The sequence below is a fragment of the Molossus molossus genome, unplaced genomic scaffold, assembly GCF_014108415.1.
Source record: "Molossus molossus isolate mMolMol1 unplaced genomic scaffold, mMolMol1.p scaffold_m16_p_1, whole genome shotgun sequence".
NCBI classification, from domain to species: domain Eukaryota; kingdom Metazoa; phylum Chordata; class Mammalia; order Chiroptera; family Molossidae; genus Molossus; species Molossus molossus.
In genome coordinates, this window is record NW_023425344.1 from 189,546,730 (window position 1) to 189,573,624 (window position 26,895).

The window sequence follows — 26,895 nt, forward strand, 5'->3', positions numbered from 1 at the left end:
TCCTCCCTCCTTCCCTTACACTCTCTTAAAAAAAAAAAAAAAAAAAGTCAATGAAAAAATATACTCAGGTGAAGATTCAAACATAAATAAAAAATAAATATATAAAAATTAAAATATTTCAGAAAAGAAAAGAAAATAGGGTAAAGTGTGACAAAATCTTAAAATCTTCAATCTAGCCCTGGCCAGTTTGGCTCAGCGGTTAGAGCGTCGGCCTGCGGTCCGGAGAGACCCGGGTTCGGTTCCCGCTAAGGGTGCGTACCTCGGTTGCAGTTTGTCCCCGGCCCTGGTTGCGGGTGGCAGCCACTCGATGTGTCCCTTCGCGTCGATATTTCTCTCTCTCTCTCCCTTCCTCTCTCTCCCTCCCACTCTATCTGCACAAAAAATGGAAAAATGTCCTCGGGTGAGGATAAAAAAAAAAAAAAAAAATCTTCAATCTAAGTTATGGGTACAGGGAGATTAATTCAACTATGCACTCCATTTTTGCCTATTAGTGGCATTCAAAAAAATTTTTTTTCTTTACTGATGTTAGAGAGAGAGGAAGGGAGAAGGAGAAAGTAATAGAAACATCGATGAGAGAGAACACTGACAGGCCACCTCCTGCACACCCCCCACTAAAGATCAGGCTCACAACCCCTGGCATGTGCCCTGACTGGGAATTGAACTGGCGACCTCTTGGTGCATGGGTCAATGCTCAACCACTGAGCCACACCAGCTGGGCTATATGTGGCATTTTTTAAAATTAAGAGTAATTAATTTTACACATATTTATACATCATTTTATACATATCAAGTCTTTTAAGAAACCAGCTATAAAACCAGAAAAAATATCGAAGAAACTTTGGACAAAAACTAAAGGAAAATCAAGGAAGGAGTTAGGAAAATCTTTTTTTTTTATCCTCACCCGAGGACATTTTTGCATTTATCTTCAGATACAGTGGGAGGGAGAGAAGGAGGAAGAGAGAGAAAGAAACATCAACGTGAGAGAGACACATCAACTGGCTGCCACCCACACGACGCCAACCAGGGCCGGGGACAAACTACAACCAAGCGGGAACCGAACCCGGGACTCTCTGGTCTGTGGGCCGACACTCTAACTGCTGAGCCAAACTGACCAGGGCAGGAAAATCTTTGGACCTGATTTTGCTTTGACAAAGAAATATCAAAAGGTAGAAATAAAAAACATTTTTAAGTGTAAGTCTTTCAATTAAAAATATTATAAATAAAAATTCCAACTTTATATAAGCACGGTTTTCTAGTAGATTGGCATGCATTTACTGTTAAAAATAGCATGATAAATGGTAGCTAAGTTTGTTGGAAAGCATATAAAAAAGTTTTACCCAGGTGGAATGCTAAGAAAAAGGAAATTTTACATCTATAAAGTAGTACTGTTATGATATAATGATAGTGTAAAAAAAAAAAACAGAAAACTGAACATGACAACAGAATACATTACAAAGAAGAAAAGTTCTGCTATATGAAGAAAGATACATAAAAGGAAAAAAATTACTAGTCTGAGGGGTGGAAAGATATTTGAGCTAACATCCATAGAAGACAGAAACTCATTCTGATTTTCCACTAAATAAAAGAAAATTATCTGCATGAATTCATCAGAAATACTTTCCTTAAATGTCCATACATAATTCTGTGATAAAAGCCATATACTAAGAAAATTAAATATGTCCATCTAGATACTTACAATCCATAACCAAATGAGATAAAGTATCTGGAAACTCTTTGTAAACTAAAAAGTACTGACCAGAGAAAATGAATTATTAAAATAGAATATGTCTTCCCTTCTTCCAAATAGAAAGTAGTCTATTCAATATGTTCTATGTTTAAATACAACATGGCAGTTTTATAATTAAAGTTATATCTTGTAAAGGGGAAAATTTTAAGCTAAATACTAGTTTAAAGTAAACATCATATAATTTGTTGTAGAAAGGTCTTATGGAGAACCACTTTCTTTCACAAAAAGAAAAAAGGAAGAAATGTTATACTTCAAGAGAAAACTGTAAGACCATACCTTTAATTCACAGCACACCTGAGGTTTCTAGCATACCATACAACATAGTGTCTTATACTCTATATTCAACAAGTCTGTAGCAATTTACTATATTTTTAACTTACTAATATTAATTGGCCTGCTTAAAATACCATAGGGAACTTTATACCACTCAGAACAATTTAACTGTACAGTTAAACAATTAAAATTAATTTTTAAAATAATTAAATTAGGTTTCATAAATAAGATTGCTTGTTAAAACTTATTGAGGTGTCACTGATTAATAAAATTACACAGGTTTCAGGTGTACAAATCTAGAATATATCATATGTATATCATATTGCCTGTTCATCACCATAAGTTAAGCCTCCTTCCATCACTGTTTTATCCCCCCTATGCCCTCTTCTACGTTCCCCAACCCCATTTCCTCTGGCAATCACCACACTGCTGTCTGTGTCCATGAGTTTTGTTTGTTTGGTTGGCTGGTTTTTTGCTTAACCCCCATCACCTTCTTCACCCAGCCCTTCAACCCCCACCACTCTGACAGCTGTCAGTCTGCTCTCTATCTGTGAGTCTGAATCTATATAGTTTGTTAGTTTATTTTGTTTATTAGATTCCACATATGAGTGAAATCACATAGTACTTGTCTTTCTCTGACTGGCTTATTTCACTTAACCTAATCCAGGTCCATCCATGCTGTCACAAAAAGGTAAGATTTCCTTCTTTTTTGTGGCTGAGTAGTATTCCATATATAAGATTTCTTAACAGAAGTTTATGTTGCCAATGAAACTGTCTTTCAAAATGTAATATCAGCCATATGCCTTCTAAATCTACAAACAAGCAATTCTGACAGAACTGGTTTATTTGCTGAAAATTATTAGAGTGATTACTTGTGATAAAAAAGATCTATATTTTCTGGAGGCCTTTTAAAAAGTTATAGTAAGTAAACTTGAGACTATTTTTTAAAAGTACCTTGTGATGGCTGAAAAAATACTTCTGCTTCCTTTTTCTCCAAATCTTCTTTATGTGGTTTATATCCTATAATGAAGTCTTCTTGAAACACATGAAGCAACTGTGTATTTGAACCACACTACAAATATGAAAAAATGTTTTAAATTTTTGAAATTATTTATCTCCCATACATCACCACACCAAGAACACCAACGTACAATAAATAAATCTAACAATTCCTATTCTTTTTCTATTAATTGGAAAGGAGAAAGCAACAGAAAAAGAAAATCATTAGAACTACCTGGGCAAAGAAAAATACTTTCAAATATGCTATATCCAATAGCAGAAATGAGGAGCTCTAATAAACAAATCAACAAGTTTGCTTCTCAAAAAAATAAATAAATAAATAACAAAACATAGTTAACTGATTTATACCACTCTGGGCTCAAAAGTATCAGGTCTCATGCCTGGCAGGAGATGGCAAACCTAACTAAGTAAGGCACACTAGCACAGGATTCCTTTGGTTTTCCTAATTCCACTTAAAAAACAAAAACAGAAAGGTTCTCACAAAGTACTCCCAATAAATCTGTCTGGCAGGAATTATGAGTAATCCTCAGCCAGTTGAGGATGACACACCTCTGTAGCAATGTACTCACATGTAACTAGGATTTCTGGGACAGCTGAAGCATCACTGTCAGCTGCTATGCTATATGATCATGTTTTTGGACCACAGAAAAGACAATCAAAAAGGCAACTTAGAATCACAAAAATGAACAGAAATTGAAGGAACGTCTAGATCAAACAAAAACCTATTATGGAAATGTGTCAGGAAATGTGTCAGATGGTTGGCCCACAGATTCCAAGGTAGAAATATGAAAAAAATATTTTCATATTCATAGTATAAAAGGTCTCTCACTCAGAGAAAAAGAATAAATGAAATAAAAGGGAAGGGTGCTGTCTTCAAATACAGAAATCATCTAGTACACTGGTCATAAACCTAGAATGAGTTTTAAACGTTATCATTGATAAAAAGGCTAAGTCATTTATCAGTGCTTACAATTTACCAGCCTTTGTATTAAAGACAGCCACGCCCTAGCTGGTGTGGCTCAGTTGGTTGAGTGTTGTCCCATGCACCAAAAGGTAGGTCTGGAACATGCCCAGCTGCAGGCTCAATCCCCAGGGTGTGTGTGTGTGGGGGGGTGGGGGGGAGAGGCACACAGGAGAGGCAGCGGATTGATGTCTCATTCTCACATCAGTTTTTTTATTTCTCTCTCTCTCTCCCATGCCCTTCCTCTCTCTCTAAAAAAAAAAGAATTGAATCAATTAAAGAAACCTTGGGGAAAAAAAATAGCCACAACTAGGAAGGAAAAAATTGTGAGCAGGTATAAAGTGAAAAGCAGAATGCCAGTGAGTATCATCAATTCACAGTATTTAATACACTATATCAATATCCTGGTAAAGAGTAAAGAATGAGCTAAAGTGAAGGATGAATTTAATACCCACTCCTTTAAAAATTAAGACATCTATGTGATTGTCTTCTACAATATCCCTATGGAAGGGAAAAAGGAAATCACAGGTTGAATATGTAAGAAAGGCATAATACTAAGGGAGAGAAAAGTTCAGGATTTCCTAGGAGGCATTAGTAGTCATTTGAGTCTGGCATCCACAGTTCTGTTGCCAAGAACTGAAGTGGTAATTTCTCTACATTGGTGAAAATTATTACGTTTTCCCCAAGAAACATAAAAGGCACCAAGGAAAAATAATGACTAAACTCTATAGTTGTTTCTAAATATGGTTGCCTCTTTCTTCATTTCCTTGTTTGAAAATATTGATAACTTCCTGACCAAAGGAGTCTTTTCTTATATTGAGAGTGAGATATTAGTTCTATTTCTTAGTCCATAAACACGACCCTGAAGAAACAAATAACCTCAGAGCTAGAATAAATTCACAAACTCTCTATAGGGAAAAGGGTTTTCATTTCCTCAGTAGTAGCTGAGGAAGAGTACTGGCTACCCAAAAGACCTGTGATTAGAAAGTAAATGTATATTTTGATCCTATTTTCATCTGCATTTTAATGGACCTCACAGAAATATCTAATGTTCAGCCTGGGAAGGCAAACACTCTAAAGTTGAAGTCACCCTCTACTGAGTTAAAATGAGTAATAATGTAAAAGAAACCGCAAACCAAACATCTACGCAGCTGTAATATATGTTCCCTTATGGCTCTTCAACTGAATCCAATGCTCTTTAAACAAGAAAATATGGCTATAGATAAAATTCAACTGGAGAAGAGTAATTCCTAAATCATTATATTTCCACCAAAAGAATCAAGAGAAGTTGGCTGTATTTCATCTCAAACAGAGAATTATTTTGAGAATGAAATATATCATATGGCATATCAAACATTGGGAAAAAGTATATTAAGCATGTTTTTACTTGGTTGGTTATTGCATCAAGTTCAATGATGCAGCCAGGTCGAGCAGTAGACTGTTGGCTCACAATATTAAACACTTCTCCAATAAGTTTCTGTAAATAAAAAACACAAAATGTTAATAATCAACAATTTATGAATCTACTGTCAATGTGATATAGCATCTCAGGCATTAACGGCTCCTCTAAATTAACTGATTGACAATGACAATTTAAACATTCAAAGAAATATTTCAATTTGTTATACTCAGTCTTATTCTCATTTTTAAATTAACTAAGCAGTTAGAAAAAGTGTTTACATTAATAGTATATAACTTCAAGGCATTCAGTTATTTTAACATCTTCTTCATGTTGCAACCTTAAAATGCCAAGGCAGATATTTTGATAATATTCCTAAAGAGTTTTTATTCATTAATGCCAGAAAATTAAAAATTATAATGAATTCTGGTTTTGGTATGAATATTTAAACTTAAAATAATGTCAGTTTTAATATACTTACTTTCAATTTACAATACTTTTCAACTACTTTAATATTCTGGGGACAAATTAACCACCAAAAAAAAAAAAAATACAGAAACATGATTATAGGCTAAATAATCTTCCTTTTGCCTCAGGATCCAATATGGTTCATCATGGCACTGTTAGATCCTGTCTTTATTTAAAATGTTGGCATTTAGCCCTGGCTGGTTTGGCTCAATGGTTAGAGCATCAGCCCAAGACTGAAGGGTTGCAGGTTCGATTCCAGTCAAGGGCACATATCTGGGTTGTGAGTTTGATCCTCACCCTAGTCGGGGTTGTATGGAAGGCAACTAGTCGATGTGTCTCTCTTACATAAATGTTTCTCTCTCTCTTCCCCCTCTCCCTCCCTCCCTTCCACTCTCTCAAAATCAATGGAAAAATATCCTCAGGTGAGGATTAACAACAATAAAATGTTGGCATTTAGTTCATGATGGAATTTTTGCTTTAATTTTGATTGTTTAAAATATTGTACTAAGCCCGGCCAGTGTGGGTTAGTAGACTGAGCATCGGTCCTGTGGACTGAGGGGTCCCAATTTGATTCCTAGCCATGACACATACCCAGGTTGCGGGCTCGATCCCCAGAATGGGGCATGCAGGAGGCAGCTGATTGATGTTTCTCTCCCTCTCTCTAAAAAAAATCAATAAAAACATTTTTTTAATGTCTAAAAAAATATTGCACTAAAATGGTATTTATCTTGATTGCTCTTTTTTGGCACTCCTTTAAGTTTTTTTACCCCAGGTGAATGCCTCACTCACCTTAATTCCAGCCAATCTGAAAGAAATATGGCACTAAGTCTAATCCCACAAAACCTGATGGGCTTAACCAAATGACTCTTCACCTGGAAGCAGCTGGCTTAACAGAACAGTGACATGCCTACTGAACTCACAGCACCAGCTGGGGGACAATACCCTATGTGGGAGGGTGCTGTCCTTCATGCTGCAGTGTCTTAAACTAATGATGAGTAAGATGCCATTTCCTCCACAGCTAGGTCTGCGAATCAAAGGGTGGAGGTGGAGGTAGCCTTCTCCCCATTACACCTAACAACACACCTATAGAATTTTTTATTCCTATCCCACAATCTTGGGCTAGATGTGTCTGGAGAGTGCTAGTGTTAAAGAAACAAAAAAACATTTCTGCCAGGGAACATGGTCAGAGGTCCATTATACTGAAAGCTGAGACTGGCCCTCGACTATTTTGAACACCTGCTACTTAACCAACATGCAGAGAAGAGTGACTGGTCAGTGTGATTGACCCTGTTTTGTTACTACAAAATGAGGACAAAAAAGACTGTGCCTGAAACTCAAGAAATTCTTGGTATTCCCATAACCCATTTTAAAAATTGATGGCAAACAGTAGCAACTTAAAACAGATAGGACCTCAAAGGACCTGGATTCTGTGGGAATGTTTGGGACACTCCACTAGGTTTAAAACAGAAAAGTCAACAAAACAAAACACCCAAGGTGCTACAAAAGGTATAAGGGAATGTAGAATTTGGTAGTGGAAGAAAGAGGCTATGATTATCGAATGTTGGCTTTGTGACTGTCCACAGACACAGGGGCTAGGATAGTTTTCCATTATGTTAATTGTTTCTTTTCTCCCACAATTTCCCTGCTGTGACAAGTACTGGTGGTACAATAAATACAATTTAGATTCCAAGTAGTATTTATTAAGACTGAACTGGCATCATTCCACAATGATACAATATCGAACGGGAATCTGTGTTTCCCATCTTAGAGATAAAAGTTTCTTCCTCTAAAGAAGAGAAATAGAAGCCAAGAGACAAAAATTGTGCACTTTGCTGGCTATTCTTTATTTGCATCTAAACCTTGATGCCTTCTCCACCCTCATCTGCCTTGTTCTGTGCTCCAAGAGACTGACTTCTGGACTATATCACCTAGCTCCCAGGCCTTCTTCCGCTTAAGGTTGAATTCAGTCAATGGGAACAGTGGCCAGAGACTGGAGAGAGGAAAGAGAGGTTGGGATATTCATTTCCAGTGCTCCCCACAGTCTGGCAAACTTTCCGTGCCCCCTAGGATTCAAATCTTTTTGGATGTTCCTCATGGAATTTTTAAAAAGCCAGCCTCTTCTCAGCATCTACCAAAAATCTCATTTGAGGAAGAGGGCAGCATGTGACAACCTGCTGCAGTATTTCAACTCTCAATCAGTAGAGGAAGTAACTAAGAGAACTGATTACTTCTTGTAAGTCAGTACTGCTCTGACTTACAAGAAAACAAAAAAGATGAGCAGAGAAAATGGGAACCTGACAGAAAGTAATCATGTTCTCTTAAGAATTTAAGATCAACAATAAGGACATGGCTCTGTAGTCTACATTTTAGAAGGACAAAAATCTCCAATTTCCTTATAGTATGAGGTTCTGAAAGTTAAAATGGGTCAAGAAACTATGGAGGCTCAACAGACTTTGGAGGCTCCAGACTAAATGCACTGCAAATATAATTGATGAGAGAAACAACTGATTAGTATAGTGGGTTGAATACTGTCTCCCCAAATTCATGTCCACCAAGAATCTCAGAATGTAACCTTATTTGGAAATAGCGTGTTTGCAGGTGTAATTAGCTTTAAGATAAGGTCATACTGGATTAGAGTGGATACTAAATCCAAGGAATGGTATCCTTCTAAGAGGAGGAGGAGGAGAGGACATCAGAGACATTCAGAGAGAAGATGGCTATGTGAAGACAGAGGCAGAGACTAGAGTGTTACAGCTTCAAGTCCAGAAACACCAAGGATATAGTGAGCTGAATGCAAATGAAAATACTACTTATAAATGCCATAGCAGAGAGGGAAATTTACAGCACTAAATGCATACATTAGAAAATAAGAAAAGTTTCAAATCAACAATCCAAATTTCTATCTCATGAAAAAAAGCAAGCAGAAGGAAATAATAAATAAAAGGATAGAAATTAATGAAAATTTAACAAAACAAAGGCTCCTTGAAAATAAAATTAATGAACTTCTAGCAAGAATGAAAAGAAAAAAAGAGAGAAGACACTAATCACTGTATTAGGAATGAAATAGTGGGTATCACTACAGACCCTGCAAATACCAAAAGTTAATAAAGGAATACTCTGAAAATTCTATGTGCAGCCCTGGCTGGTTTGGCTCAGCAGTTAGAGTGTCGGCCTGTGGTCCACGGAGTCCTGGGTTCGATTCCAGACAAAGGCATGTACCTAGGTTGTGGTTCGTCCCGGACCCAGTGGGGGTCATGCTGGTGGCAACAAATGTGTCTCTCTCACATCGATGTTTCTCTCTCTCTGTCTCCCTCCCTCCCACTCTATCTGAAGATAAATGTAAAAATATCCTTGGGTGAGGATTAAAAAAAGAAAATTCTATGTGCATAAATTTGGTAAATTAGACAAAAGGGACCAATTACTCAAAAAACACAAACTGCCACAACTCATGCTACATAAAATAGGTTATGTGAATAGCCCCGTGGAAAGCCTAATTAAAGAAAATAAATCATGCCATGGCTGGTGGCTCAGTTGGTGGCTCAGTCATCCCATACAGCAAAGGGTTGCAGGTTCAATTCCCAGTTGGGGCACATACCTAGGTTGCAGGTTCAGTTCCTGGTCAAGGTGCATATGAGAGGCAGCTGATCAATGTTTCTCTCCCTCTCCCTCTCCCTCTCCCTCTCCCTCTCCCTCTCCCTCTCCCTCTCCCTCTCCCTCTCTCTCTGCCCTTTCCTCTGTCTCTAAAATCAATAAACATATATTCGAGTGAGGATTAAAAAAAAAGAAAAAACTGAATCATTATTTTAAAACTCTCTAAAAAGAAGTCTCTAAGTCAGACAGTTTCACTGGGGAGTTGTGCTAAACATTTAAAGAATACCAATACATATAATTTATTTCAGAAAATAGAAAAGGGTACACTTCTCAGTTCATTTTATGAAGTAGTATTATCCTGATACCAACACCAGACAAGAATACTGCACAAAAAAAAACAAAACTATAGACCAATGTCTTTCATGAATATAGACACAAAAACATTAGCAAATAGAACTTAGCAAAATATAGAAAGAATTATACACCATGATTAAGCAGGGTTTATATCAGAAATGCAAGACTGGTTCAATATTTGAAAATCAATTAATGTGATTCACCATGTGAACCAAAACTAAAGAGAAAAAAATTACATATCATATCAATTGATACAGAAATAGCAGTTAACAAAATTTAATGCCTAAACAAAATAAATTATAAAAAACAGAAATAGAGTTGAAATACCTCAACTCAGTAAAGAGTCTCCACACCCTATAGCTAAATTTATATTTCCTGGTGAAAGATTGAATACTTTCCCTCTAAAACTGGAAACAAGGCAAAGACGTCCAATCTCACCACTCTTATTCAACATAGTGCCGGAAATTCTAGTAGTGCAGTAAGGTAAATATACATAAAAGGCCTAAAGACCGGAAAGGAAGAAATAAAACTGTTCCTATTTACATATAATTGTTTATGTAAGAAATCCACAAGAAAAAGCTACAACTACTATGTGAGTTCAGCAAGGTTGCAGGACAGAATATAAACATACAAAAATCAATTGTATTTCTATATTCTGGCAATGAGCACATGCACACAGAAATTTAAAATACAATATAATTTAAAATTGCTTTTAAAATTAGGTCTAAACCTCATAAAACATGTAAAGGACTTGTATTCTAAAAACTACATGAGAAGGAGATGGGTTTAATAAAAGGATAGTGTTATAAGGTGTTTATATTACATTTGAAGTGATATATTATTTGAACATAAATTATGATACTTTAAAGATGCATAGTGTAAACTCTAGACAAACCACTGAAAACAAAAACAAAGGGTGTAGCTAATAAATCCATATGGAGATAAAATAGAAGCATAAGAAAATACTAAATTCAAAAAGAGACAGAAAAAGAAGAAAAGGAGTGGGAGGGGGAGGACAGATGAGACAAATAGGGAAAAAATAGGCATGTGGTAGACTTAAACCAATTATAGTGATGATGAGATTAAAAGTTAATGCCCCTCCATCCCGACCAGGGGTGGAACCTAATTCCCCTCGCCCTTGCGTGTGGGCTGTGCACAGCTGCACAATGACTTCCAAAGAACAGAGCAGGAAAGGGCAGGGAAAAGGAAGGTAACTTTATGGTTAACTACTTTGGCCTGATGATAAAGGCTAACATCATCAGTGATCAGTAATGTTGATAGCATGTACCCATCATATAATGTGATGAGAAGGATGCTGCACATCTGTGGTATTCCCCAAAACTCATAAATCCAGTCTAACCATGAGAAAAATAGTAGACAAACCCAAATCAAGAGAAAATTCTACAAAATCTCTGACTAGTACTACTCAAAACTGTCAAAGTCACAAGAAAGAAAACTGGTGAAGAAGCTTTTACAGATCAGAGACGACTAAGAAGACATGATGACTCAACATAATGTGGTTTTCTGGATGAGATCCTGGAACACATTAGTGGAAATATCAATTAAGTCTTAATAAAGTCTGGAGTTTAATTAACTGTATCATACTAATAACAGTTTCTTAGCTGTGACTAATGTATCCTGGTAATATAAGATGTTAACAATAGGGGAAGCTGGCTGTGGAGTATTTGGGGAACTCTACTATATTTGCTACTTTTCTAAAAATCGAAAACTTTTCTAAAATTATAAGTTTATTTGCCCGGCAGTGTGGCTTCACTGGCTGAGCATCGACCCAGGCACCAAGAAGTTGCCAGTTCGATTCCCAGGCAGGGCACATGCCCAGGTTGTGGGCCCATCCCCAGTGGGGGGCATGCAGGAGGCAGTTCTCTCTCATTGATGTATCTATCTCGCTCTCCCTCTCCCTTCCTCCCTCTCTAAAATCAATAAAGAAAAAAAAAGTTTATTTAAAAATTAACTAAGGCATTGAATAAATTACTGTATTCAGAGCGTAGAGATAAAGGAAAAGATAAGGTCATTAACAGAGCTGATGATTTAGTTTTAATAAAGTTCAGAGAATAAAGAACTCCTTAATTCCTGCATTGTCTCTGATATTCTACTTCAAGAACTTAGCTTACAAAAGTAAAAAGAACCAAAAATTTTCTACAATGAATAAGTACTACTTCTTAACTTTAAAAAAAATGGAAGGTTTGCCCAGCTGGAGTGGCTCAGTGGATTGAGCATCATCCCATGGACTGAGAGGTCCTTCAATTCCCGGCCAGGACACACACACAGGTTGCAGGCTCAGTCCCCAGTAGGGGTGTATGAGAAGCAGCCGATTGATGTTTCTTCCCTCTTACATGGATGTTTCTATCTCTCTCTCCCTTCCTCTCTCTCTCTCTAAAGAGTCAATAAAAACATGTTTAAAGTAAATAAATAAATGGAAGGTTTAAGAATAAAAGTACATTGGTAAGGTAAAAGTAGAACACCAAGATAAATTTAAAAATTCCAAGAATGGGTTTAACTGCTCCAAATGAATTTATACTTTCTGGAAAAATAATGCCCAAGTTTGCAAATGAGATCAATGAACAACAGAGGATGTCTTCTAAGAAATCATGGGCAATGTCATATCCCAAAGAGTAAAAACAGGCAAATGTTCCAATTTTCAAAAAAGGAAAACAGAAAGTGATTGATGTGTATTTAGCACAATGTTTAGTTATCAGGAGAGGGCAGGTTACATACATTCAAACCTACTATCTATTAAAACAATCAAAGCATACATATTTGACTTCCTTTTTTCACTGCACAAGATCTGGCAGACAGGATGTACTATATTTCAGCAAAGTACATAACAAGCTGCCTCATGGAAATCCTTAGGACAAGCTGGAGAATTATTCCAGACAATAAAAATGAAGAAAGATTTCAAATATACACTACTACTCTTTCTTCATGTCTGCCTGTTCTGTTTAAGATTGTAATAAAATGATATAAATGAAGATGTAGGTACAACATTCATCAAATAAGCTGGTCCTATTAAGTAAAAAAACAATAACAAATATCCAAATCTGGATTCAAATATATACTTAAAAGTTGTATAATTAAGTTGAGCCTAACAAGATGAAATGTAACAGGAAAAATGGGCCTACATTTGGGCCCCCAACTCAAATGCACAAATACAGAATGGTTTACTGGCCAAAAAAACAAAAACATTGAGATATTTCATTGAGCCCTGGCCGGTTTGGCTCAGCGGTTAGAGCGTCGGCCTGCGGTCCGGAGAGACCCGGGTTCGGTTCCCGCTAAGGGCACGTACTTTGGTTGCAGTTTGTCCCCGGCCCTGGTTGGTCGTGCGGGTGGCAGCCACTCGATGTGTCCCTTCACATCGATGTTTCTGTCTCTCTCTCCCTTCCTCTCTCTCCTTCCCACTCTATCTGAACAAAAAATGGAAAAATATCCTCGGGTGAGGATAAAAAAATAAAATAAAATAGGAGATATTTCATTGAGAGCCAGTTCAATGTGAATCAATTACATACAGAGAATGTGGTGTAACTGCCAAAACATAACAGTATCTAGTAAAGAGGTCATACTACTGCTATATCCTGGCGCTCAGAGAATAGACAAACTGAAATCTGCTAAGAAGAAACCTAACCAGGGTCAGACGTAAAACAGAAAAATTTGAGGGTACAATATAGTTGTCTTCAAATATCTGAGGTGCTCTCACATGAAAGAAATATTAGAATTATTCTAAATGGAACTAGGACTAACGAATAGAATTTAAGGCATACAAATGTAATTTTGATATAATAGTGAGGGTAATTCAAAGATAGAATGAACTACCTTTAGAGTTGAGTTTCCCTTCTTGGAAGCCAGATAACAAATTGCAGAAATGTGGTAGAGGGAAATAAAGCATCAGATGGCTAGTTAGACTAGATGACTTTTAAAGTACCTCCAACTCTATAATTTTAAGACGCTAGACTATCTCAATGCCAACCCTTTGGTTCCTGTCCAGCTGGTTTTCTCACTGGTTCTGGAACAAGTCTTATTTCTACATGTACTTTCCTATATCCATACTTTCAGGCCACTCTCTCACTCAGGCAAGACAACAAATTTGTCTTTCTAAATCTTATCCATCCATCACAAACAAACCTAAATACTATCCTTAATAAAAACTTCTGTCCCTACCTTAAACTGATATATCCTCTAAATTATAAATACTTTTGGTGCCATCTGTTTGACAATTACAAACCATCCTCAGATACCTCTTTTTCTGTCTTAAATTGTTATTTAACCTTTTATTAATAATTACTCTCCTCAACTAAATTAAAAGCTCCTTAAAGGCAAACACTGAAACTTATCCTCTTGTATCCCCTACACATCTAGAGGCACAAAGTAGACACCCAAAAATAGTTTTTGGTTTTCAAAGCTGGAAAGATGTTTATTAGAATAGTTGTTTTATAAAGAGGCATGTTTTTATAGGTAAATAGAAAATTCTGAACATTAACTAATAGGCATAACTTCCAGTTCAGATACAGAACTACCAGAGTGAGATACTGCCTCCCACTGATAATATATTCTAACCACAGCATTTTTTTTTTCTTTATTGATTTTAGAGAGAGAGGAAGGGAGAGGCAGAGAGAAATAGAAACATCAATGAGAGAGAACATCGATTGGCCACCTCCTGCATGCCCCTCACTGGATATCTGGCCCACAGCCTGGGCATGTGTCCTGACCGGGAATCGAACCAGCGACCTCTTGGTGCATGCATGGGTCGATGCTCAACCACTGAGCCACACTGGCTGGGCTAACCACAGCATTTTTTTAAAATAATGAATCAAGCTCAGAAAAGTTCAAATGTTCTAACCTAAACACAGGACTTGATAAAGCTGCCTAAAAACCTTTTTTGAGCAAAGAAAGATTAACAGAACCAAATGAGAAAGTAAAAAATGTCCAAAAGAAATGTTCATATTTTAGAAAAAGAAAAATTTATTTCTTTAAATGTAAAATCTATTGATATGTGATGTGTAGACTATAATTTTGATTCATGTACCTCAGAACACAATTTTTTTTTTTAATCCTCAACCAAGGATATTTTCCATTGATTTTCAGATAGAGTGGGAGGGAGAGTGAGAGAGAGAGAGAGAAACATCTATGTGAGAGAGAGACATCAATCAGTTGCCTCCCGCATGATCCCGACCAGGGCCAGGGATCGAACTGCAACCGAGGTACATGCCCTTGACTGGAATCGAACCCGTGACTCTTTGGTACGTGGGCTGATGCTCTAATCACTGAGCCAAACTGGCCAGGGCAGAACACAGATTTTTTTTATATATAATTTTTTTCTTTATTAATTTTAGAGAGAGAGGAGGGGAGAGGGAGATAGAAATATCAATGAGAGAGAACATTGATTGGCTGCATGCTGCATGCCCCCTACTGGGGATTGGGTCCATAACCTGGGCATGTGCCATGACCAAGAATCAGACTGGTGACCTCTTGGTGCATGGGTCAAAGCTCAACCACTGAGCCACACCAGCTGCAACAGAACACAAATTTTTTAAAAAATAAATAAATTGATCATACAGAGCTCAGGACATGTGCTCACTCCCTAACCATCAACAAATAAAGACCCTAGACAAAGTAAAAAAAAAAAAGGAATTCTTATCAGCTTAGCTATATTAATAAAGATCAGTAAATACTTACTGAAGACTCTGGATCTGACAGTTCATCTAGTAATTTCCTTGCATCTACAACAGCTTGATAGAGTCTGAGATTTTTGCCGTCGGAGGCAACAAAGCAAGCACTTGCAGAATTGCAGTATGTGCCTGAGAAAGTAAACACTTGGCATTATAACACAGTTTATTATTGGCTAAAGTATGAGAAACAAATAATCACACTTTTCAGGTATAATCATGGTCAAGAATCATAATTAAACAGATAGAATAAATTGATACAAAATTATTAGCAAAAAATTTCAAGAGAAAATAGATTATGAGAGGGAAAAGATTAAAAACAAACATCTAAAAATTTTAAACATAAGTCTGGTGCCTACATTCTGAATGCTTATTTAAAATCCTCCCAATAATGACAAATATAAACCATTTTGTGGGTAACAAATAACAGTTTAAAACTTTTATTAGGTTCACAATTAAAATGAACTTACCAAGACAATAGCTGGGAATAAGAGTTGGAAGCCAAGCTACATTAGAGAAGGCTGAAGTATGTAAAGAGTTAATTCGAGCCAATTCTGATACTCCTCCAGTGTATGACAAAGGTCCTATTGGGTCTACACGCCACAGAATAAGTTCACTGTAGATTGCATTTGGGTCATGAAATGTACGCGTGGCTGCATTTCTAAGAGGTTGTTTCGAGGAACTCTTTATATGTTTTATAGGATCCATTAATCTACTTAAGTTATTGACTGAGTCCCACTGACAGTCTGATTCAGGAGTCAATAAAGCATTATGATGAGATGATGTCAATAACAATGGTAAAACTGAATGACATGCCAGGTCATTGAGGTGAAATCGATGACCACAATATCTAAATTTGTGAGATACAGTTAGAACAGTGGTAAAGGCAGACTTATCAGCAAAAGTAACTGCCCACTGATTTAAAGAACCATCTATGTGTTTAGAGACCATCATTACTGTGGGAGCTAGAATGTTCATATTTGTACTGTGTGATCTATAGTGTGGTCTCTGAGGACTGCCTACAGACATCATCTCTTGGTATAACAGACTAGGGTGAGACTCTTTTGTAGCATTTATACAGGCATACATCATGATATTTTTACTAAGAGAGCTTGCATCACCAGAAGGAAATGCAACAGGAATCCGAGAAGAAAATGAAACCTGAAAAAAACAATAATATGGTTCAGTGTAAGTTGTCTGCCTCCTCTCAAAAAGTCTTCCAAAAATACTTCTATTTCCAAAATGCTAAATCTCAGCTTCCTGGCAAAAAGTATCATTTTCAACTTTTTATGGTCTAATCCTTTTCCTGTATTTATGTAATATATTGCTATTCAAGAGTATAAGAGAAGACTAAAGAAAAAAATGTTCAAGTGCCTTGCCTGCACATATAAATGACCACAACCACAAACCTAAAGTTCAAAAAGATAACAGACAAAGCTAGCTAGATTTAGTTAATAAACTCAGTGGTTGGGGAGGGAGCTCATCCTAAATCACATTTTTAGGGTAGTTTCTTAGTTTATGCAAAATATTGCAAAAAAAAAAAATCAATACACCTATATTCAAATATTCAGTATCACATTTCCAAGCCAAATTAATTTTACTCTGAATTAACCAGGTTTGTAAAGTTTGTGGTCACTGATCACAAATTTTGGTAGCAATATAAGTATTCTCTTCTCAGTTGCTTATCAAAAACAAAATCTTTGAGTAATTCTAAAAACCTAATAAATCTGCATATCATCTGCTTCCTTTTATAAATATATAATATGCACTAATTGCTTTATCAATAAAATATACCTGGACTTGTCTAAATATTCCAGGATTATATTCATCCAAATACTTTATGTGCCACACTAGAAAGGTACCATCTACAGGGTGTATAGTAAAAAGCATGTCAGGATTCTTATTCCATTCAGTTAGCAGCATTTCAATCTTCCGATCAAGCAGGACAGTAGGCAGTGGCATTGGTGCACTAGGTCGTGAATAGGTTCTAGGACTTCCCTCTCGTTCTCCATCTTCATGTTCTGATGATCCTGTACCTGCCTCAGATTCTCTGTCCAGGGATAACTCTGAATCAGGAAATAAATTTATCAATACATACAATTGTATCAGTATGCACTAATAATACTATAAACATTCATTTATGTACTAGACTATAAATAAATAGCATATCGTCTTTAGACACTGTAAGTTCATTTTCCAATTTATGGTCAAGAAAAAAATAAAGAAGGAAACTACTTTCTGGTCTGAACTGAAAATTACTATATTACTTACACTGGATAAAAATCAAAATTTAATTCATACTATCATTATTACCATTAGCAAAACCTATTCCCTCCCACTCCCCCCAAAAAAGATATGGCTTCCAAAGTAATACATTACTCAAAGCAAAACATTATAACAAAGCATATAGAGTTAAATAATAAACAGTTCATTGGAATGAATGGAAAAGTCAAAAGGAAGGAGAGCAGAAAGGAAAAATTACAAACTAAAAGTGGCACCACAAAAACTTTTTACTTTGAAAAAAAAAATCTGAATATAGGATACTAACCATGGTCTAATTTCATATGTAACCCCCTCTCTCTTTCCTCCTGTGAATGCTCCTCATCTTCTCTATCTGCATCATCACTTTCATGATCTACTTGCTTTTCAGAAAGTTTTCGTAACTCCTGCATAAATATTTCAGTAGATGATGTAAAATGAAATTCCTTGTTGTTTAACCAATGAACCACAAAGCCCCCATTTCCATCATCAATGTTAAATACAGTGCCAACCAAGGCATTTGGAATATCTGCAAAAACAAAAATAACAAGATTTCAATATGAATTTTTAATGTCTTTATTACAACTGCTTATAAAGAATTATATATCTACACAGAAAAAGTGCTAAATAGAAAAATCAACATAATTCTAAGAGGATTTGTAAAAAATGTAACTGAATTTAATGATGAATGTAAATATTAAGAACTAATGACAGGACTGTCCTGGAATTCCGGTCAAGATGATAGCATAGGTAAATGCGGCCCTCGCCTCCTCCCACAACCACATCAAAATTACAACTAAACTACAGAATTAACGTCCTTCAGAACCACCTGAAATCAAGCTGAATGGAAGTCACACAACTACGAAATTAAAGAAGTCACAATGAGACTGCAATCAAGACTCAATTACAACAGAAGGATATAAAGTCCACATGAGGGGTGCACCTTGAGGACCCAACTAGGTGACCAGGGAGGCTGTGCCACTGGACCTACAGGACACCTACTACAACAGGCCACCCTAGGAAGCCTAGGACATATAGCAACTCTACCTAATGCACAAAAACAAACACCAGGAGGCAGCCAAAATGAGCAAAGAAACATGTCCCGAATGAAAGAACAGAACAAAACTCTAAGGAAAGAACTAAACAAAATAGAGATAAGCAATCCAACAGATGCAGAGTTAAAAACACTGCTTATAAGGACATTCAAGGAACTTAGTGAGAACCTCAAGAGCATAATGAAAGACCAGTCAGAAATGAAAGATGCACTAACTGAAATAAAGAATAATTTACAAGGAGTGTAGGTAAAGCCAAGAAGCAAACCATTGGTTTGGAATATAAGAAAGCAAAAAAAAAAAAAAAAAAAAAAACCCAATCAGAACAGCAAAAAGAAAAAGGAATCCATAAAAATGAGGATAGTATAAGGAGCCTGTGGGACAACCTCAAGCATACCAACATTCACATCATGGGAGTGCCAGAAAAAGAAGAGAGAGAGCAAGAAATTGAAAACCTATTTGAAAAAATAATGACAAAAATTTCCCTAACTTGGTGAAGGAAACAGACACACAAGTCCAGGAAGCACAGAGAGTCCAAACAAGATGAACCCAAAGAGGTCCACACCAAGACACATCATCATCAAAATGCCAAAGGTTCAAAACAAAGAGAGAATCTTAAAAACAGCAAGAGAAAAGCAGTTAGTTACTTACAACGGAGTTCCAATAAGGCTGTCAGCTGATTTCTCAAAAGAAACTTTGCAGGCCAGAAGGGAGTGGCAAGATATATTTAAAGTGATGAAAAGCAAGGACCTATAACCAAGATTACTCTATCCTGCAAAGCTATCATTTAGAATCAATGGACATATAGAGTTTCCCAGATAAGAAAAAGCTAAAGGAATTCATCACCACCACACTGGTATTATATAAAATGTTGACGGGTATTCTTGAAGAAGAAAAAGATAAAAAAATATGAACAATAAAATGGCAATAAATACATATCTATCAACAACCGAATCTACAAACAAAATGTGCAAGCAGAACAGAAACAGACTTACTGATACAGAGAACTTTTTTGTTGGTTGCCAGATGGGATGGGGGTTGAGTGAAAAAGATGAGGAGATTAAGAATTACAAATTGGTTGTTAGAATGACAAACCCCAAAGGGAAGTGGGGAGGTGGGGCAGGAAGAGAGAAACCAAAGAACTTGCATACATGCATAACCAATAGACATAAACAATAGTGTGGGGAAGGCAGGAGGGCGGTGCAAGTGGGGAGAAGGGAGTCAAGGGGGGATGAAGGGGGACATCTGTAATACATTCAACAATAAAGATAAGTTTTAAAAGGAAAAAAAAGAATTAAATTACTAATTTAAAAACCAAATACACCAAATGCATGAATCTTTACTGAATCCTGGTTTGGGGACAGGGGAACAGAGAAAAGCAACTACAAAAGATATTTTTGAGCTATCTGGAGAAATTTAAATTTAAATATGAACTGAATATTAGAGATTGTAGAATTACTTCTAATTTTCTTTAGTATAATAATAATATTGTGATGATATGAGAGACTTTCCTTATTCTTAGGAGACACTTGCTAAAGTATATTAGGGTGATGTACCATGATATGAGTCACTTACTTTGAAAAGCCAGAATGGCTGCCATCAACAAATCATCAAACAACAAGTGCTGGCGAGGGTGTGGAGAAAAGGGGACTCTAGCACACTGCTGGTGGGAATGTAGACTGGTGCAGCCACTATGAAAAACAATTATGGTGTGTCCTCAAAAAATTGAAAATGATCTGCCATGACCCTGTGATCCCACTTCTAGGAGTATATCCTAAGAGGCCTGAAACACCAATCAGAAAGAATATATGCACCCCTATGTTCATAGCAGCACTATTTACAATTGCTAAGATCTAGAAACAGCCCAAGTGTCCATCAATTGATGAGTGGATAAAAAAAGCTGTGGTGCCCTGGTTGGTTTGGCTCAGCAGTTAGAGCGTCTGCCCACAGACCAATGAGTTACGGGTTCGATTCCGGCCAAGGGCATGTACCTTGGTTGCAGTTTGACCCTGGCCCTGGTCGGGTCATGCGGGAGGCAACCAGTCAATGTGACTATCATATCGATGTTTCTCTCTGTCTCTTTCTCCCTCTCTATCTAATGATAAATAGAAAAATATCCTTGGGTGAGGATTAAAATCTTTTTAAAAACTGTGGTACAAATACACAATGGAACACTATGGAGCTGTAAGAAAGAGAGATCTCTTATCCTTTGAGACAACATGGAGGAACCTGGAGAATATTATGCTAAGCAAAATAAGCCAATGAGAGAAAGACAAATACCACATGATCTCACTTATTTGTGGAATATAATGAACAAGATAAGCTGATGAACAAAACAGACCCATAGACATAGAAAGGAATATGGTTCAGACTGACAAACCTCAGAGTAGGGGGGCGGGGGAGATGGAAGAGATAAACCAAAGAACTTATATGCATGTATGGGTAACCAATGGACATAGACAACAATGCTGGGGTGGGGTGGGGGGCAAGATGGGGAGGAGGATGTCTAGGAGGTAAAAAGGAGAAACATCTATAACAAAAATAAATTTAAAAATAAGTTAAAATGAAAAAAGACAAGAGAAACACACACACACACAAGCATATATATGTGTATAAAAAGAGAGAGAATAAAGCAACTGTGGGAAATGATGGCAATTGTATTAAAGTGGAGGAATTGAGTGTTCACTGTACTACTCTTTCAACTTTTCTGAATATTTCCTAAAAATTTGGGAGGAAATAATAATGAGAAAGAACATAGGAAGGCAGGCAAACTGTATAGCAGGTTTTCTCCATTTGACTGAAATACATGACATAGATTAGTTTATGTAAAATAGTATAACTCAAAAATTAATCTCTTTATTCCAAAAGTATATTATAAATAATCTATTCAACAGAATAAAAAAAAAAAAAACATTATCCTCTATAAAAGAAAAGTGAAAATCTAAAGATAAAATGCACAGAATATTCTAGTAGTGTTCCATTAATAAATATCAGTGTTAGGTAAAGCTCCAGGCTGTTCTCCCTTTCCAATTCCTGGATGGCAGTTTGTTTTCTGATTAAAATGAAACAAATCATATTAAAGAGGACTTGTAAACTAACCCTACAAACCAGTACATCCTGTATGTACCTATGTAGTATTCTTGCTAAAAATGTTTAACCTAAATCTTATCATGAAAAAATATCTAGACTACAAGATATTCTAAAAGATAACTGAGAGATAATTTTATTGAGACTGAGAGACTATTTTTGACAACTGTGATAGAGGGATTATTCTAGATTAGAGGAGTTTAAAGAGAAATGACAATCAAATGTATAAAAAATAAATCTGTACTTTAATATAAACTATATATTAGATGATACTATTTTTATCCATGTTCTTTGCATGTGACAACAGTACTATGGTTAGGGAGGAAACTCCTTTTTATAGAAGACATATTTTGAAATATTTATGTAATTCTGTAAAATATTTAAGGATGAAGGATAATGTCAGAAGGATAATGACAACTTTACTTTCAAATGGCTCAGCCAAAAATCAGAGAGCAAAGAGCAAAGACAAATATATGGGCAGGAGAGGGAGACTAAAAGCATATATGATAAGGTGCTAACTGGTGAATTTGGGTATTCATTGCACTATGCTTTTGGCTTTAAATATTTTTCTGAAAAAAGGGTGGAGAAGAAGAGTCCTATAGTACAAAGTTTTCTGTATTTAGCAATCAATTTGGTCAACCTAAATGTTGTATTTACATACAGTACCTACAAATGCATAATGTTAAATGTTTTCTTCAAAATGATGAACATCTCCAGTCCTTAGACTCAAATGATATGACAGAATATCTATATACAGGGAACAAGCCTATAATCCTATTCCATTTCATTAGGATAGTGTATACAGTTAAAACACCAAGCTTCTAATATGTGTTGAGTTTACTGCATACTATCACTAATTGCATTTTGTTTCAAGTTACATCTTCATGACAGTCAATAATTCAAGGTTCTTTTAAAAGGGTTAAAAATGTATAAAGTCTCAAACCACCACCATTTTGAGAACAAGTTAATATTATAAAGACAACCTTAGAATACAATTAAGATTTTAGATCAGAAAGGATAATATAAGCAAAACAACATTTAATCAGCTAGCACAACACTGTCCAACAGAAATATGATGCAAAGCACAAATGCAAGGGACACAGGTAATTTTTATTTTAGTAGCTACATTATAAAAGGTAGAAAGAAAGAGATGAACTTAATTTTAATAATATATTTTATTTGACCAAATATGTGTACAATATTATCAACATTTAAAAGAACATTAAATAAAACTATTAGTGAGAGATCTTACATTATTTCCTTGTACCAAGTTTTAGAAATCCAGTATGTACCTTAGAGCATATCTCAATTTGGACTAGCCACGTTTCAAGTGCTCAAACGGCTACATGTGACTAGTGGCTACCATACGGGACAGTACATATCTATAGCCACTGCTACAATAGGGAGAACCATCCTACAGATCATCCTTTTGGAACTGTTATTTACTGAATATCCTCTTTTTATAAACAAATTTTAAAAAACAAAATCCTGCCACCCTGGCCGGTTTGGCTCAGTGGTTGGAGCGTCGGCCTGGGGTCTGGAGAGACCCAGGTTCGGTTCCCACTGAAGGCACATGCCTCGGTTGCAGTTTGTCTCCAGCCCTGGTTGGGTCATGTGGGTGGCAACTACTCGATGTGTCCCTTTCACTTTGATGTTTCTCTCTCTCTTCTCCCTCCCACTCTATCTGAACAGGATTTCGAAAGGTGTCTTCAGGTGAGGATGAAAAAAACTGAAAAAAAAAATAAAATAAAATAAAATTCTGCCCTGGCTGGGTTTGCTCACTGGTTAGAGCGTCATTGGCCCACGGACCAGAGAAGCCCAGGTTCGATTCCCGCTAAGGGTACATACCTTGGCTGCAGTTTGTCCCCAGCCCCGATTGGGGTCATGTGGGAGGCAACCACTCCATGTGTCTCTCTCACATCGATGTTTCTCTCTCTCTCTCTCTCTCTTCCTCCCACTCTATCTGAAGATAAATGCAAAAAATGTCCTTGGGTGAGGATAAAAAATAATAATAATGATAATGATAAAAATAAAATCCTCTCTGCTCAGCCAGTGTGGCTCAGTGGTTGAGCAACAACCTATGCATCAGGAGGATGCATTCCCGGTCAGGGCACATGCCCAGGTTGTGGGCCTGATCCCCAGTGAGGGGCATGCAGGAGGCAGCCAATCAATGTTCTCTCTCATCGATGTTTCTGTCTCTCTCTGCCTCTCCCTTCCTCTCTCTCTAAAACCAATAAAGAAAAAAAATTTTTTTTTAAAGGAACAAAACAAAATATCAAGATTAGAAGAAAAAAGTCTTTCTTTCAATGTAAGACAAGAAAGTCTATGAGAGTAGAAAACAAGATAAGCTGAGATGTAAGGAAAACCATGCAAAAGTATATTTAGATAAAATTATAAAGAAGAGTTGAGAAGAATAACAGTGTAAATATGAAAAGGGGGTAAATCACAGTAATTAACCAGGCCACCACCACTTGTGTTCCCAAGTTCAAATACAGTTCTCTTTATTCAGAGCCCTTGTTATTATTCTAGACAGACAAAGGTGCTCAAAAATACCTGAAGTTTTTCCTTGAGAATCACATAGCCTATATTTAAGAAACGGTATCTTATATTATATTCCTAGTCCAATTAAGAAGTATTTTAAAAGAAAAGATAGAATTATTAACATAAAGAACAGATTCATCCCACTCTTCTACTTATTTATCTTATTTCAGTATATTTATAAGAAAACTTTACTATCCTTTACCTGTGGCAGGATTGATGCTCGCTGCAATGTGAAAATGGCACAGTGCATTTGCATGATGGGAAATGTGTCTTTGAACTTCATGCGTTGTCATCTGATCAGGCATTAATTCAGTATGAGTTACAAGAACAGAAGACCTCCTCTGTCCTTTCCTTAAATTTTTCAAATGGTGTATTGTCTAAAATAGAAAAATAATTGCTAAATCTAACGTTGTAAAGTCAAATAAGTGCCAAAGTACTTTTGATTATCAAGGATTTTATGATTTTCCTCTCTATAAAATCTGGTCATTTTAAAGGAAATTCTCTTAACTACAGTAGAACAACATCAAATATATTCTTCACAGTTCTTGCATATTTTATAGTTTAAGGCAGAAGTAGCTGCTCAAAAATAATTAGTATTATCTACAAAAACCCCTATTATGATTGGGAGTGCAAAGCCTAGTTTTTTTCAGGATATCCCAGTACTGAGATGAAATTTACTATTCCTAAAAAAAAATAAATTTCCAAATCTTCCTACCAGGAAGAATATTTCTCCCCAAAATTCTTCTCACTTAGACTAAACAGTCCGCCAAACAGTCTAATATATGATCTTTTTTATAAAGAAGAGGGTACAGCCCTGGCCAGTTTGGCTCAGTGGGTAGAGTGTTGACCCTTGGACCAAAAAGTCACAGGTTCGATTCCAGTAAGGGCATGTATCTCAGCTGCGGTTCAATCCCTGGCCCTGGTCGGGGTCATGCAGGAGGCAGCCAATTTATGTGTCTCTCACACATCAATGTCTCTCTCTCTCTCTCTCTCCCCTTCTGTCCCTCCCTCTCTCCTACTCTGTCTGAAAATAAATGAGGATTAAAAAAAAAAAAAAGAGCGCACAAAAATACAGAATAATAAAGGGAACCTAGCCAGGAAAGACCTCATGATAGTGCTGACCAATGAGATTTGTTTAAATTGAGATATGTCTATATGATAAAATTCTCTACTAACATATGCGATCATCTGAACTATTTTTTTTAATCCTCAACTGAGGAATTTTTCCACAGATTTTCAGATAGAGTGGGAGGGAGGGAGAGAGAGAAACATCAATGTGAGAGAGACAAACCGACTGGTTGCCTCCCACACAACCCCAACTAGGGACCTGGATCAAATTGTAACCAAAGTATGTGCCCTTGACCAGAAATGAATCCATGACTCTTTTGTCCGTGGGTCTATGCTCTAACCACTGAGAAAAACCAGCCAGGACTCATCTGAAGTATTTTGACATGGGGCCCTATCACTCTCGACCTGATTTTTTTTCTACATACCATAACCCTGCTCACAGTACTTCCTTATTCTGGCACTCAACCCACCACCCATATTATGCTTTATAATAATTTCCCATTCTTTTCCTTTGGTCCTCACAGTCAGTCAAATAAAATGTAGAATCATCTCAAGTATTTCTCCATTAAAGTAACACATCTTGTCCTTTCTTTCAATTTCGACAGTCTTTATCTCTTTTCATGTGGAAAACAGTATCAACTGTATGGTGTGTCCTCTGCCTCTGGTCTCCCTGCTATGGAGTTGCTTATTTCTCTGACAACAGGGTTAAGATGGATATTAGAGCCCTACTGCTCCAAATTATTTTCACTCCTTCTTTGACATTTATCATTAGTTTTAACTAGACTGGCACACTGGTGTAATACTGGCTGTTTATTTTCTCCTAGGAATGCTGTTAGGAGTTTCATAGGAAAGGATGTCAGAAAGCAAAACAGCTTCTAAGTCAGATAATGAGGCTTTTATTATTTAAAACAATTTTAATTATTGATAACATTATTGAAGTGTAGCAAAATTTGCCAAACCACTGATTATAAATGTTTACTTATATTTTCACTTTACTTTGACATAGCATATTGTAATTCAGTTTAACAAACACTTAAAAAGCGCCCTGGCCAGTTTGGCTCAGCGGTTGACGCATCAGGCCTTGGACCAAAAGTCATGGGTTCGATTCCAATCAAGGGCATGTACCTCACTCAGTTGCGGTTCAGTCCCTGGCCTGGTCAGGGTCATGTGGGAGGCAGCCAGTCGATGTCTCTCTTTCACATCGACGTTTCTCTCTCTCTCCCTCCCACTCTATCTGAAGATAAATGGAAAAATATCCTCAGGTAAGAATTAAAAATATAAATATAAAAAAAAACTTAAAAAGCAAAAATGTGGAGGATACAAAGAAGTCTAAATCCCCTTAGTCTCTAAAAGCTCATATATAATTTAAAGTTAAAATATATTACAGAAGTATACAT

At 36.4% G+C, this 26,895-nt stretch overlaps 1 protein-coding gene across 2 annotated transcripts in view; it reads right to left on the bottom strand.

The window, feature by feature from the left end:
- Nucleotides 1-26,895, bottom strand: part of DMXL2 (Dmx like 2) — a 146,714-nt gene that overhangs the window by 58,324 nt on the left and 61,495 nt on the right. For both annotated transcript variants that reach the window (XM_036244322.1, XM_036244332.1), the window contains exons 9-15: nucleotides 24,633-24,807; nucleotides 18,040-18,279; nucleotides 17,286-17,557; nucleotides 15,962-16,652; nucleotides 15,502-15,623; nucleotides 5,389-5,478; nucleotides 2,975-3,092 (exon numbers count right to left, since the gene is read on the bottom strand). In XM_036244322.1, coding sequence (XP_036100215.1) covers nucleotides 2,975-3,092; nucleotides 5,389-5,478; nucleotides 15,502-15,623; nucleotides 15,962-16,652; nucleotides 17,286-17,557; nucleotides 18,040-18,279; nucleotides 24,633-24,807 — 1,708 coding nt within the window. The remainder of the gene's footprint in view (nucleotides 1-2,974; nucleotides 3,093-5,388; nucleotides 5,479-15,501; nucleotides 15,624-15,961; nucleotides 16,653-17,285; nucleotides 17,558-18,039; nucleotides 18,280-24,632; nucleotides 24,808-26,895) is intronic.